This window comes from Aptenodytes forsteri, unplaced genomic scaffold, assembly GCF_000699145.1.
Source record: "Aptenodytes forsteri isolate BGI_AS27 unplaced genomic scaffold, ASM69914v1 Scaffold227, whole genome shotgun sequence".
NCBI classification, from domain to species: Eukaryota; Metazoa; Chordata; class Aves; order Sphenisciformes; family Spheniscidae; genus Aptenodytes; species Aptenodytes forsteri.
Window position 1 is genome coordinate 353,519 of NW_008795365.1, and position 15,335 is coordinate 368,853.

The 15,335-nt window shown below is 38.7% G+C and overlaps 1 protein-coding gene across 1 annotated transcript in view; it reads left to right on the plus strand.

Moving 5' to 3' along the window:
- The window catches only part of PTPN13 (protein tyrosine phosphatase, non-receptor type 13), a 101,329-nt gene that overhangs the window by 10,546 nt on the left and 75,448 nt on the right, over positions 1–15,335 (plus strand). Inside the window, exons 3-6 of the mRNA XM_009280264.2 lie at positions 775–944; positions 7,373–7,438; positions 9,925–10,110; positions 13,139–13,232. Coding sequence (XP_009278539.1) covers positions 775–944; positions 7,373–7,438; positions 9,925–10,110; positions 13,139–13,232 — 516 coding nt within the window. The remainder of the gene's footprint in view (positions 1–774; positions 945–7,372; positions 7,439–9,924; positions 10,111–13,138; positions 13,233–15,335) is intronic.

Here is a 15,335-nt window from a genome sequence, read left to right on the forward strand (position 1 = left end):
AGGTCTGTGGCCAGAAGTTTGACATAAGTATTATCAGACATCAAAAGCCTAGCTGGCAAGTTGCATATTCATGGTGTAGGAAGTTTTCTTTGTCACTTTTGGTTCTCTGATTTCAGTGCTTGTTTTGCTATTTTCAAGTATTATTCACAGGGTTTGAGTGGGCGATCTTACTAAGGTTTCAGGTTTATTCTTTGCCCACTTCCACTGCTGCCTAGAATTATTCTTTTCTTTTTCTCTTTTGAAATATTTTGTTTTCTTTAGGCTAAAAAGGACTTCTGTGCCACAAAACTTTTCTGTTTTGTCCAGTTCTATAAGCTACTCTAACAAGGAGTATTTCCTCTCTCTACTAACTTTGTCTTCTCTCTTCAGATCATTACTGCTGCAGCAGTCCTGTATCAGTATAGCAGTTAACTACATTCTTATTGTAGGAATTATATATGTGATCATTTTATGTTGACCGTAACATAAATGAAATAACCTGAGGACAGGAGAACTTGTGAGTGTTTTAGCAGCTCTTCCTGAGCTTGCTGGTATGAATAATAGCAAAGAATAGTCAAGAAAGATAAGTATTACTCCTTAGTGTGATTAAAATTGAGGTGGTGGTCGTGGTTATGAAGCACCACAGGTGGAAAAGGAAGTATGAATCTATTCTATTAATAATATGTAGGCTGATATTAAACCTATCTTTGAGCAAATAAAATAACATCAAGCAAGGGCATCAAACAACGTTGCTTTGATTTCAGGGTTGGTTTTTTTTTTTCTTTTCAAATACAGCTGATCCTACTGCTCTGGGATTCATCATTTCTCCATGGTCTCTCCTGTTGCTTCCATCTGGCAGTGTATCATTTACCGATGCAAATGTCTCCCAACAAGACCTGCGAGCGTTCACAGCACCGGAGGTTCTGCAGAACCATTCTCTATCATCTCTGTCAGACATTGAAAAGGTACAGTACCTTGTCCTTGGCAGACAGCTGTTGTCTTTTGCTGTTGATCCCTTCACAAAATAGCTTTAAACTGTTCTTTTTGTCTCCCTGTGGTTCTTGATTTGTATGTGTAATTATTGATCTCTTTTGTGTGAGGGGGAGGGATCCTCCTACTTTGTTTTTGTCCGTAAAAGTGGAATAGTGATTATGGCTGTATGCACTTATGAAGAAGTGTCTGTGTGCAGGTCCCTGTCACGTGTGTGCTACTGACAGCCATACTTGGGCAATGGCTGCACAGAATAACTGACCATTGAACTAGTAGTAAGCAACACTTCACCTTCTTTTTCTAAAAGACTTCAGTGACATCAACAATTTTAATTTTTTTAATTTTTTTTTGGCAAAATGCATCTGAGAGGTAAGCAAAGGAATTACTCAAGCAGTCCAGGGCTTCAAAAAATGGGATATTCCTACACTCATCTCAGAAGAAACAGTTTGTTTTAATTAACGTAAGTATTCCTCAGTTGTGTGCAAAACTGTTCCTTTCCACATTCCTTTTTTAACTCTTCCCTAAGGGTAAATGTTCAGGTAAGGTTTGTATATGTTATCTCCTCCAGGTCATTGATACGCACAGTCAAAATGACTAGCTTCTCAAATGTTTTCTTAACAATAGTTTGTTGCAAATGGTAACGTTTTCCCCAGAAAACCATTCCCTTGGCCTAGTCAAAGATATTTAGAGGTGGGAGTAAGAAGGAAGCTGAGCTCTATTTCCATCTCCTTGGCTTCTCTGGATCGATAATCCTTAGAGAAGGAGGCTAGCCGCAGCCAGTGTTGTAATCTGGGAACAATTACGACATTTGGCAGTCTTCCTCCAGGAAGAACATCAGCGTGCTCTTACTCCAGAGGAAACCAGTATTAGCATTGATTGCTGTTGTGTGCACAAGGACTATTAAAACGTTCTTCTGTGTTGAGTATTTTGGTTTGCAGCTTTTTTTCTTGTAAACCTTGTATATAGTCAGTTTTATTTAGGACTATATCACCAAAAATCACTGTTTCTTCAGTTACTTGCAAGCCCTTTAGACATCCTTCTTGCCCTGCAGTATAGTAAAAATTAATGGTATAATAAAATACGTATATAACTTTATCTATGACAAAATTATAAGCAATTAGCAACCTAGGTTGAAAGTTTTAATAGAGAAGTAAAAACACTGACATCAATGCGAATTCGAGATCAGTTATGTAGGATGCAGCTGCCAAGTTCTGTGGTCGTACTGTTGGAATTGTTTATCTTCTTTCAAGAGAAACAACACTGTTGAAGACAGTAACATTACCTCTAGTGCCAACTCCGAAGTTAATATACAAAACAGGCCTTTAAAAACACCAGAAAAAAGTTTTGAAATTACATGTTTGTGACCTTCGTCAGAGCTGATTGCATTCTTTGTTCTGTGCTAGTATTCATTCAGTATGTTACTTTTTTCTTTTGGAAATAGAGAGAACTGTTACTATTAAAAGCCATGCTGTGATGTTTCTTTATCTTAATCTTTTGGAAGGAAATACTCAGAGGGACCACTGTGGCCTGTAAACTCCAGCACAGAGCATATCAATAGGCGATGGCCAAATACTGGCATTCTGCACATATGCAGCGCTGATTAATCCTCTCTGATTATGGCTGTGTGAATTTATTTCACGATATCAGTATAACCTTGCTTGCTGGAAGGTGATGACAAAATTGAGACTCTAGGCTGCAGCAACTGTGTTGCTGTTTTCATTGGGAAACAATTGGATGTGGAAATAGACATGCTTTGGCTTTACATAAGCAAATTACTCATACAGTCATGTATAAACTAAATAAAACCAGCTTGTGGTATTCAGCTTTAGCATTAGGTTGAGGCTTCAGGCTTTGGGCTTGAGATGAATTAACCTGTTTTGTGTTTGAACTCTGCTTGATTTCTGCGTGTGTTTTGCACACACTGGGGGGAAAAATTAACTGTTCTGATAGCCTGGGATGGTACAAAAACATTTGAAGAAAACTTGCTGCTACCATTCTTGTTCTCAGTTTAAAACCTTGTGGATAAATCACATAGCTGTTCTCCCATTGTGGTAGTCATGTCTGGGTGCAGTGAAGGACAGCCATAATCTGAAGATGGGATCTGTGAGTTACTCATCCTACATTCACTCATGTGAGACCCTCCAGTTGAATTCTTAGAAATGTACAAAGAATTGAAGTCTTTTCACGATGGCAATGGTATATACCAGTATATATAAAATAATCTTTGATAATGCATCAGGAAAAAAAAAGACTGGAGTATCTGTAATACTGGTCTGTAATCCCCCGGTTGGGAACTACACAGTGTAGTATATTTGTGCGAAATGCTTCAAACATATCAGTCCTCTTGGGTTTATTTGCTTACTTGCTTATATGGAAGGAGAAAGCTACCTGAAACATAGCTTTGTACAACAACTTTTGTCCTATCATGGCTTTATTAGCTGAAGTTAGTAGGGCTGATAAATAACTTATATGTGCATCCTTCTTTTTTTGACTGTTTCCCTTTACATTTGTATTAAACTGTGTGTTGGATGGTACACTGGTTATTTGTCTTCATACGTTGACTTCATGTTTCTTAGATCTTGCTTTGCACATGCTGACTCTGGTAACTTTTAACATATTTAAACTTTTTTTGGTCACAACTTGCTGTTGTTCACTGAATTAATTTACTGGAAATCTTCAGTGTTTTCCTTTTTGGTTGTTGTTCTGAAATCGGACCATGTCTGAAAGCTGCTGAAGGCAGAAAAACGTCTTGTTTCTGAAGGCCTTGTAACAGACAGTGACAGGGTTGCATTTGTCTCTTGAGTTATGTCTTTACTTGCTAACACAAAGTAACAGTATATTCAAGGATAAATATTAGAAAAAAATGATAGTCAGTCAATGAATACCCTTTTGATTCCAAGACACCCAGTCAAATTGAACACAAAATAAGTCCAAGGTAACTGCAAGCTTATTGGAAATAGAGTAAGCAAACCATTCAAAATTTTAATGAAAGATTAATTTGGGAAATGAATTTGATGTTGATTTATATATTGTGGAAAATATTAAAAGTATCATAATAAAAAAAACCACTAGAATTTTTGAATAAATGCTTTCATTTTCAAGAGATGGATGTTATGTGCCTTTAAATCAAAGGTTACCTCATCTGGAGAGAGAGAGAAGTCTCTTTTAAATATGAATGCTTATTAGGTAGTATTGTACAAAAACACTTACTTATTACTGATCATTTGAAATTAGCAAAATTCTTGGGTTTTTACAACGCAATTTTTCAATACATGGTTTTTGCCTAGTTTTCGTTCTGGAATTCTCTCTTATGTAAGGAACTTGACATAATGTTGCACAAACCTCAAGCAGTGATGATCTTGTAAACAGACTGTTGTGCGATTTCCACACACACCCCCACCCCCCACCCCCCCTCCTGACTATTTGGCACAACCTAAGGCTGTCAAACTATAATAAGCAGTTAGAAATCTGTAAGGGGAATGGTCAAACACCAGTCAAGCAGAAATCTGACTATCTGATTTTTGAAGTTAAGGTGTATAAAGTAGGAGAGAGTTGCATGATATGTGTGCAGGCATTATGTTAAAATCCAAAAATGAGTTTAGTTGATACATAGTGGATATATTTTTGGTTTTTACGTAGTAGTGGCTTGCAAGTAACTTTGAAATGCTGTACTTGGAAAACCTCCTTAAGTTAATATAAAGCTTGAAATACTATTGATGGAGTAGATGGAGTAGCACTTTACAAACTGTTTCACTTCGCTTTTATTTTGAAAGCTGTTTTCAGATTAGTAGGGTAGCATGTTTTAATTTAGAGGTCTGATTGCATGGTTGTACAATAATATTTTTGTTGAAGATGATGCACTTCTCAGTTTTGGAAATATCTTCCATTATGTTGAAGCTTAGAATCATAGAATGATAGAATATCCTGAGTTGGAAGGGACCCACGAGGATCATCAAGTCCAACTCCAGACTCCACAGAGGACAACCCAAAAATTAAATCATATATCTAAGAGCGTTGTCCAAACGCTTCTTGAACACCTACAGACTTAGGACCATGACCACTCCTCTGATCAGAATTAACAATTTTGATGATAGACTTAAGTGCTGTTCTTGCATTTTTAGGGGATGGGAGGGGTTGGGGGGCTTTTTTTGTTTGGTGTTTTTTGTTTGTTTGTTTTTGTGTAGGTGTGGTGTTTGTTTTTTTTTTCTGAAAAGGTTTTTTTGCATGCATTATTACCCTGAAAGTATATTAATCTTTTTCTATATAGCTGTGGTATATCTGCATATGTAAGGAAGAATTTCTAGTATTTCAGTTGAAAGGGTAATGGGTAATAAACCAGATACGGAATAATTTTCTCAGTATTTGAAAGATAAAGTTTCTGGTTGAATGGGGCAGTTGTATTAACTGAGAACCCTTGATGCTCGTCTGTGACTTCTGTCCTATTCTGTTCTTTGTATGGAACAGAGAGACCTTACTTTGGTGGCCAGTGCCTTCTTTCTGGGAGGGGAGGCTGATGGGTGAGCCTTTGTTAGGTACACAGTGCTGGCTACATATTTGCGTCTAGCATAAAGCTGTGTTTCATCTGCACCTGTGTACAACACTGCTGCAGTCCTGCCAGAACATGCCACTGGCAACAAAATTTGCCTCCTTTTTTCCCTTCTGAGCAAGATTGCAAAGAAATTCTCCATGGTTCTGTTCCAGCTTTATCACAAAGAAAAACATCATTTCCCTGTTTTTCTCTACCTGAATTTCTTTCTTGCACATCTGTGTCTGAATGCACACCAGCTGACCCCGTTCCTTCATCTTTAGTATCAGTCAGCTGGACTGAACTGTACCAGTGAGTAACCATGTGTCAGCAGTATCTGGTATATCGCTGCCCTATACTGATGGAAACCTTTCTGTCCTGCGCTGACTCATACACTGTGCTAGACAGAGACCATCCCCCAAGATTTAAGTGGCAGAATTTTAGGATTGGAGTGCTTCTCTGAGTACGTTGAATTCCAATTTTATATTAATAAAGCACGTTGAATTTACAAGAACAATTTTAATAACATGTTGCTTCTAAGTGTATTTAGTAATTACTTCCTTACTCTGTCACAAAGCTGTGTATTTCTCTTCCGAATACATAAAAAGGAAATTTTTTTCTGTTTTATAATAGAAATCTAAAAATACATCATACTTGTGTTTTGGGGTTAATTCCTGGCACAGTGCAGTAATGATATAATGTCTTTCAAGCGATCTGGTCTAAAAAGAAAAACATTCATGCGTCATCCTTTTTCTGAGTCTTCGAGAATATATTTTGTTGTCTTGAGTAGGCTGAGAGACTCCTCAGTAGAGAGATGAATTCTCTTGTATGACGTTAAGCTGGTTCTAGATATATGATTTTTAACAACTCTACGTATTTAGTATGGGAAGAAGAAAATTATTTTTATCATTTCATAGGTTCTTTTCAGTTCATCCATTACGTTTGTACACTAAATTTACACCTAAGTTTTTAAAATCTGTGTATGAAGTGCCTGGGTCTGGACAGATCTTGATGTATATACCTAGGATTTAAGTAAGATGTTTTGCTTTTAGTTAGTGAAGAGGCTGACTTAAGTGAATCACTTTTAATTTATCACTGTCCCTGTAATTGTTGTTCATTGCCTGCACAATTATTTAATAAACTTGTTGCTTTAAGTAGCACAAATGTTACTAATAACTTGGTAGAAAGAGCCATCACTAGTGTATGTTACTTATACAGTCCAGAAAAACTGCTTTTTTTCTGCACTTACCTGTTTTGTTTTCACAGTCGCCCGCAGTGGCAGTATGTGTTTGTGCTCTTAATTCTGCCGTATTTAAAGGTTTTATTCCCTGTCCCAATGGGCTTAATATGGTAAAGATATTAGTGTCATTAATGTTGATATTAATTGTTAATGATACATGTAATGATTAGTGTATTTGTATCTTAAAACTAAGGTGACTCCTGTTTGTTCCTTTTTTTCCTTTGATCCCAATCTTAGGGATCTCTTGACAGTAGTAGCCCGCTGTTTGAGTCCTGCTAAGGTCTGCCTTGCCTTCAGACTAAAGTTTTAAGGATCCTTGGATACAACCATGCAGTCTGTACCCCACACCAGGCTGATCGCATGGATTACATGTGCTTCTGGTTTCAATGTGAGATGAAAACTTGAAATTGAACAGAGAAGACAAAGAGGCACCGGTTAGATGCAGTACATTCCGTAGCAGTAGGATTTGCTTCCCTGACCCTCATGGCAAAGGAGAACAGTTTGAAAGACAACTGAGCTTAAACACCAGGAATATATATAGGCGAAATGCTGTTAAGTTAGCTGCTCTACTTTAAAGTTCTGCTTTGCATTTCCAGTCCTGTTCAGTGAGTTGACAAATGTCTTGTGTCTTATGACAGGTCCATATTTATTCTCTCGGTATGGCACTCTTTTGGGGAGCTGACCATGAAGTTCCTCAAAGTCAGGTAAGTTTTTAGATTTGGTTTTGTTTAATATTGCAACTTCAGACTTGATAGTTTGACTGAATCTGCGTTTGAGTTAACGTGTCAGGGTGTCATAATGAGACACTGAAGAGTAAGATTTCTTTCCTGTACTTGGAGCTTTTTCCTGTGGAGTGTGTGAGGGTGGTGGTGGTGGTGTCTTGCAGAAAGAAGGTGCTGATGCTACATTTCTGTTAGTTTCCATGAAGATATATCTGGGCTAGTCTATCCTGTAGTGTCACAGGCTGAAAGACAACAATTTAAGCTGCTGACAAAGGAGAAAATGATTTGTTTTGGTTTAGGCTTATATAAAAACAAATATTTAAGTAACATTGTTGCTTTACTCGTAATAAAGCAACTCGTTCTCTATGCTGCTGTAACTTCTGTGAGTCTGGACTTGGCACATACAGATACTTATGTTACACAATGGCCAAGAAAGGGTATGAATTGTTTGGAATAGGGAGTAGACTCTTGCTATTGACTTGTCAGTCAATGCAGACACAGTTGCAGACTGCTTAGAGCTGGGTGTTATTGCTCAATGGGGTTATTTCACACACCCGGCAGAACTCCTAGACTGTCTTTCCAAAACTGACTGAAGGTGATGTCATTCGTCATCTTTCTGGGTGCTCCTTCCCCATCCCCAATTAAACTTTTAGAAGTCAATATCTAAAAGAGTGAATAAGATGAAATGCATCAAAAAAAGCATTTGATGATGGACTTGGAGTTGTGGGATTCGGCAGAGCATTGTGCAGCTCAAGGAGATAAGCTATTTCTGTTTCATATTTGGGTTCAGTCCTACTAGTTGGTGTTATGTGTAAGGGTAAAGAAGGAAATTTTGAAAGGCTCTTTAGCAATTTAAGCATTCAGTTCCTAATATTTTCTTTAACAGAGTGGTAATTGGGTTCTCGGTTGTACTGATTTGGAAGTAGCTGCCTGAATGCAAAAGCCAGAAAATTTGAAGCTATGACTGTTTTAGGGATACTTATTTGTAATGCCTACTGTGCCTGTCCCAGAAGCCCCAGTGTTTTCCTAGACAGCGATCCCCTTTCTTTGCTCTCCTGTCTTGTAGGAGATGAAAGGAACCATATTCAGCAGCAGTGGGAGAGTGACCTAGGTAGGGGTAGGTGTTAAGCAGAAAGTAGGCATGAATTTTAGTCCCCTTTTTCTTTGTTTCTTCATTTGGTATTAGATTGTAGCAACAGTTTCACAGTAATGCAGTGGGAAGGAGTGGTCTACCTTTTGATATAACAATATTTTTCCAAAGACAGTGTGGTGAGGTATGCCTGGAAAGAAAGGGGGAGCAGAAGTCTAGAATTTACCTTTGGGATGTTCTCATGCACTCACAGGTGCCTCTGCCCTGTGGAGTTAGTGGAGGCAAAAGGACAGTCTGTGTATGGCATTATTTTTAAGTGTTAATTTGCATGTGCAGATCTTCCTATTTTTTAATTTTTTTTTTCCCATATTTGCCTGCCTGTGTTGGTTAATGACCTGCTTCTCTGCTGGGAGTGTGGTTGAATACAAGAGTGATTTTTACAGTTATTTAGAAGCGCTAAACAGATAGATTGGAAAAGCCTATGTTAATTAAATCAGGGTGGTCCAGAATACTTTTTTTTTTATGGTGCAGTTTAAGAGTACTAATACAGGGAAGATTGGAAGATTGTAATGGTTTGAAGTGCTCTGTGATGCAAAAAGCACGACGATGCTTGTATTTTGTGGGTAACCACCCACTTTGGGAGAGTTGCAGATCAGAAAGCTCAAGTCCCAAGAGCCTGTGGCATCTGAGATCAAGTGTTATCGCTGACTATTGCATACCCTGCAGCGTGATATTCCACGTACAGTGTGCTGGATTAACTGAATGGGTAGAGCAGAATTAAATTAGATTGTTCTTAACCATATGGGTGTTGTCCTGCAGCTATGAAGCTCTGTTTCCTTAACCAGTGGCTTTGCTGTTTTATTCCTTACTTTTTTGTTGATATTGTTTGATGATGTCACTGGACTTTGGAAATGCTAACACAGCTGCTGCAAAATATTGGTGAGGTGAGGAACTGTAGAAAATGAGCATAGCAGACAGAGGATTACAAAATAATTGTAATGGGGATTGAGTTTTATGCTTGTGACTGGCAGAATGTTCAAAAACAACAAAGAAAATTTCCTCTGAACCTTTTCACTAGTCATTAAGCTCTTGAGAAAGGAAAGCGTTGGTGTCCTGACCTTACAGATCAGGCAGCTTGTTTGGACCAGGTTGTTGTAGAGTAGGAATCGAATCTAGATGCTGAATGCCTGTCCCCTGATCTACAACCGCTATTTTTTCACCACCTAGATGATGACTTTCAAATTGGCACTCAGGTAATGTAGGCAGTAAGTCTCGTGAATAGTTATTTTACTGTGTTGAATGTCTTTTGTTTCTGTGTGTACCAGAAGTCACTATTAAAACTCATTCTCCTATCCCTCCTGTTTTCGTTTGTCACTAGCCTATCAAACTTGGAGATCATCTCAACAGCATACTCCTCGGCATGTGTGAAGATGTCATTTATGCCCGCGTATCTGTACGGACTGTTCTGGATGCTTGCAGTGCCCACATAAGGAACAGTAACTGTGCCCCTTCTTTTTCATATGTGAAACAGTTGGTCAGACTGGTTCTGGGAAGCCTGTCTGGGGTAAGTCTGTGTCAGCATTTGAGGAATAATAGAGATGAGCAGGAAGACAGCAAAGGTGCTAATTCACAGTCACTCTGCAGTCATTCTTCCTCTTGTTTTACTGTGTTGCAATTTTGATAAGGGTCAGTGTTGAAAGGAGAGAATTGCTTCTCTCCCCTTGTAACAGTTTGTGCACTTGACAGTTCCTCCTGGAATATGCATTCACCACTGCTGTTTCTGAGGAAGATAATTTTGTGAACTGTTTGTCTTCATTGAAAGAAGAGTAGGGAAAAATGGGAGAACAAAGAAGATGATGAACTCTGGGGCAAGCCTTAGACTTGTTACTACTTGAAATGCTTCAAAAATGATTGCTGTGAATTTTCTTTTTTAAAGTTATGCTCGACTTTTGGAGAGTTGCTTATTAACAGGAAGAGGGACTTTTTAGGTGGTGTGCCAGTTCTCTTGCACTTCTGCTCAGCTCTTGGATGTGATAATTGTGGAGGACGTTATTGTCTAATGGTGACAAATGTTGTTAAACTGTTTTCAGAAGTGAAACAAACTACATGAACTCATCTTACAAAGTTACTATTCCTGACAGGCAACCTCTCCCTTCACCTAAAACATTACAATGTAACTTCAGAATACTTAAATAATTTCAAAGCTCTGAGTAGAAAGAAAGGCTGTAAATTGTCAATATTGTTAGATTGTTCTCTGGCCAGTACTTGCTTTCCTTGTGTTCTGTTTATAATTATAACAAATGCCAAGCAGTTTATAATTGCTGGAATGATATCCCATGATAGTCCTGAATTTTATCTGGTTTTATATCATTGCAAGTCCTTTCCCCCCCACCCCCCATGGGGTTGCACCAAATGTAGAAATTGGTGTCTGGAGAGACAGCACTGATATTGCAGGAAAAATGTTTGACTTGATAATGCTTCCTTCTTTAAAAAAAAATTGTTATGATCTAATTATTAAATAGTTTCTTCATAAAACTGGTTGGGAAACGCTTGCATGAGGTGAGAGGTCCCTGCCTTTGTCTAATATTTGGCAGCAGCTGGTTATGACAGGCCTCCAGAAATAGTGCTGAGCCTGAGCTCCAATGTAGAAATTGGTGTCTGGAGAGACAGCACTGATATTGCAGGAAAAATGTTTGACTTGATAATGCTTCCTTCTTTAAAAAAAAATTGTTATGATCTAATTATTAAATAGTTTCTTCATAAAACTGGTTGGGAAACGCTTGCATGAGGTGAGAGGTCCCTGCCTTTGTCTAATATTTGGCAGCAGCTGGTTATGACAGGCCTCCAGAAATAGTGCTGAGCCTGAGCTCCACAAAGCATTGTCTAGTCTGTGAGTTTATGTCTGTCAGTCCGGTGCTCCTTGCTGTAATGTCTGAAGTCTTGTGTAGTTTCCAAGTGGAACTAGTCTGTGATTCAATGAAATAAAGGCCTACAAGGCCTTAAGCAGTGAAGCTATTAAAATAAAGATCCAAACCTTAAATTGGGCCACAAGCTATAGAAACAGCCACTGTGGAGAAAGAGTCATTAGTCTCCAAATTCTTAATGGTCCTTTCTGCTTAGCAAATTTTCTGCTTTTCCTCATCTTGTTCTTGTTAGCAGGCTTTCAGAGGGAGTCTGAGGTTGTTTGAGTGTGACAGACTAATCTAGACCGGCCTGCCAAAGACAGCAGTAGTGGTCCCAAATGCACGTACTGAAATCCAGTGGAGAGCTGAATCCAGCAAGTGTGTTCCTGTCCCCTATACCATGTTGATAATGAAGGGGCAGGACTACTGGCGGTTATCCAGTGCTGAAGTTTTGCTAATCTTCTAGATTTTCTCTGCCAGTAACCTTTTTAACCTAATTCATAATGTGTCACTGCATTGGCTTTGCAAGAAGACAAGAACAAAATAGCCGAATAGAACTGAGTGTTGACAGAACAACAATGACATAGCTGTGCTGCAGTGTTTTCGTCCACCTTAGCTAGACATCCCTGCTGTTTTTAATGTTTAGTGCTCTGTATGTGTGCTGGAATTTATAAGTTAATAAGAAAAGCATATAAAATTGTTTTTTCAGAACCATAGTACAACTTGCTATTCCAAGATAAGCGTGCCACCAGTCTTGATTGGCCTTATCAAAGACTAGAGAAGTCTTAGCTTTATAACTAGTCATTTGGTGGTCTATGAAGCACAGCTGAGAGGTCCTGTTTGAATGTTTTCACTTTCCATGTTAATGTGCTTTGTAAAGGGCAATATGGCACAAGACTGATTCAATCTTTTTACTGTTAGTTGAGTTGCATTGTAACTGTAATGGATAGAAGGCTGCTTGATTTCTTTCCCACGTCCCAGCTAAGCCACTGTCCAAGTAATGCTGATTCCCGCCATATCAAAAGATCTCACTAAAGATTCTTTGTTGTAGCAAATAAGCTCTTTGAATGATTGTATGTGTGAAATATTTTTTTTTTTTAGGGAAGCAGTGATTTAAAAAAAAAAAAAAGTTAAAAGTTAATGGGAGTAGTTAAGCCTGACACATGAAAGGAATGTGCCTGAGGGGCTAAAGAAGAGACTTCTTACAAGTGCATGAGATTTTACATGTGTAATAAGTTGTGTGAGGTATCAGCGTAAAACTATCAGGTACAAGACAGTTCTTCCGGTTACACAGAAAACTCATCAGGCCAATCACAAGTTCCAGTCATGTTGCAACCATGGAACATGGTTTTCAAGTGTTGCTGTCTCTTCAGTTTGCTGTAGGGATGGAATGTATTTCAGCTACATGCTTGTGAACTTAATCTACACTTAGTGGAAAAAAGTAGACCAAACGTGTAGTAAAAATAATGCACAGATTATTCAAATATGGATTATTCTAGGGGATGTTCTCACTGATGAACCTGGGTTTTTTTTATGAAAAAAGTTTGAACTTCCACTCTGAACTTGAACTTCACTGTTTGGCACTGACTTACGTTGTGCATCTAAGTAACGGACACTTGTTTCATACTAATGTGAGCTCTTTCAATATTTGACTTTGCATTTGACTTTGCATTACTGCCTGTTTTGCAGGTGGATCAACTTTCTTGCAATGGAGATAAAAAATTGCAGCCAGACAGGAGCCAGGCTATTCGGGAGAGGTTGAGGGGAAAAGGACTTCCCACAGGTAAGTGCTTCATTGCAGTAAGGGTTATGGCAATAAATACAGTCCTGTGGTAGACCAAGTTTGGGTAGATTTTGCGGCCAAAGAAATTGATAGTGGAGGACTTGTTGACGTTCACAGAACTCTGATGGTTCAGTGTATAGCTGAGTGTTGGTGATGGTGACATGAGAATAATTTTTTCAAGAAAATACATGTCTTTTTCCAGTTCAGTCCTGATGGTAGGAACAGGTTTTAAAGGTTCTTGGCCAAAAGTATTTTGTTTCTGGAGAAAGGGAATCTTCAGCTGAAGGTAGGTCAGCTAGAGGAACAGGAAGCAGCTTTTCTTAGTTTGCTCTTTCCTGTGGACTCTGCTTTCTCTTCATAGCTCTAGTTGCACACAGCCTCTTTACCTGTTTCCCAGGCACACCTGGACTCTTTTCTCTGCACACAAGGCTTTTTTCTGCCTCCTCTTTTTTCCTAAGAGAGGTATTATATGTTCCGTCACAGTTGTGCTGTGCTTTGACGGTGTGAGGTGGACATGGAAGCCAGGTAGGGTTGTACTGTTACTTCAGGGAAGTAAGGAAAGAGGAAACTGGTGGGGGCAGGGGGGAGACAGACTGTTTCAGACGCAGACTGTTGCTGTTGCCACTGTGGAGGAAGAGGGATAAAGTGATGTAGGTTGATGGCTGATGCTGGCCATGACTTCATTAGGTGTCCTTGTTTAAGGTCAGTGGCAGCATCAGCTCTGTGCTAGGCTTCTCAGACAAGAGGTTGTATTCTTCCAAAAGACTAGTCTCTTATTTTTCTGGAAGAATTATGGGGCTGGGTAGGAGCATTTATAAGATACCAGCTTGGACCACTTAAGTCGTTGCGATGCAGGCAGTGAGATGTGATAATCAGGTGAGACCATTATTGCTTTAAAATGTTCATCTGTAAATGGAGTATCTCCATGCCAGGATGCGACATCACCCACAAATACTCAACACCATAAGTGTTAGCGACACAGGGTTTTCATCTGCCTCACATTATGTCTCTGCCTATTTACCACCAGTAAACTTGGAACAAAGTTATGGTCCTGATGTGCTTGAGTTGCTCCTCTGTTTTTTAGTTTTGTGTCAAGCAACAGTGCAGTGAATTGCAGGAACTGAAACAATGCACGGAGTTGACAGTGGCAATAGAAACTGCAGAAGTTAGACATGAGTCTGGCAAGGCATTGATGGTCTTCCTTTATTGATTCTTTTCAGATGAGTCCTAAATTAGGCTGCTTTTTGATATAAAAACCTTTTGTCAGTGGTTGCCAGCCCTTCCAGTATGGCACTATGTGTTTAGGAACGGTTTCTGGTACAAGCCGTCTCTTCGTTTTCTGACACAAATGCACTGTTCTGACTGCTTTCTCAGGGGCTTTGTTCTCTTATTGTCTTTTTTTCCTTCTTCTTTTCCAGAATATTTCTGTAGCAATAGGAAGATCTGTAGGAATACAGGGTTTGGGACTGGATCAATCTAGTTGACTGGATTTGTAAACCATGTAATGCCTTTCTTTTCTGACCTTCTTAAGCTCTTTTTTAAAATGAATTCTTTCCCTGGTTCCCACCAATTTTATAAGGGTTGTACCAGAACCTTATTGTTGTGACTGTTAAATTGTTAGTTTATTCTTTAACCCTATTCTTCCCAATTTCCAGTGTTGTCATATTCAGAGTTTCTTTACACACCTTTGTTCTTTTGGCAGTACTAGCCTCTTTTTTTTTTTTTTTTTTAACTTTATTTGAGCAAACTACTGTTCGGCTACTACCACAAGCTTTGTAATTTCCATACCCTCTTTCCATTATCTATTCTGCTTTTTATTCCATGATCATCATAAACCGTGCTTTGATAATGGTCAGAATGTTAAGTTTTGGAGACATAGCAAGGTTGTCTTTAAACTCTGTTCTCGCTGCATTAGCAACCCTGATTATTCTTTTCTTTGTTTCTGGTTTTGTTTTCACTAATACAACTGAACAGTCTTTTGCTGGTTTACTTTTCATTTTCTCAGAAAATCCTTAACTACTTTTTTTAAATGTTTGTGTGGTTTGAGAGGCTTTTGGTTTTCCTACCCACAACTTTGAGCTTTTTAGCAGATTTCTGCCCCTC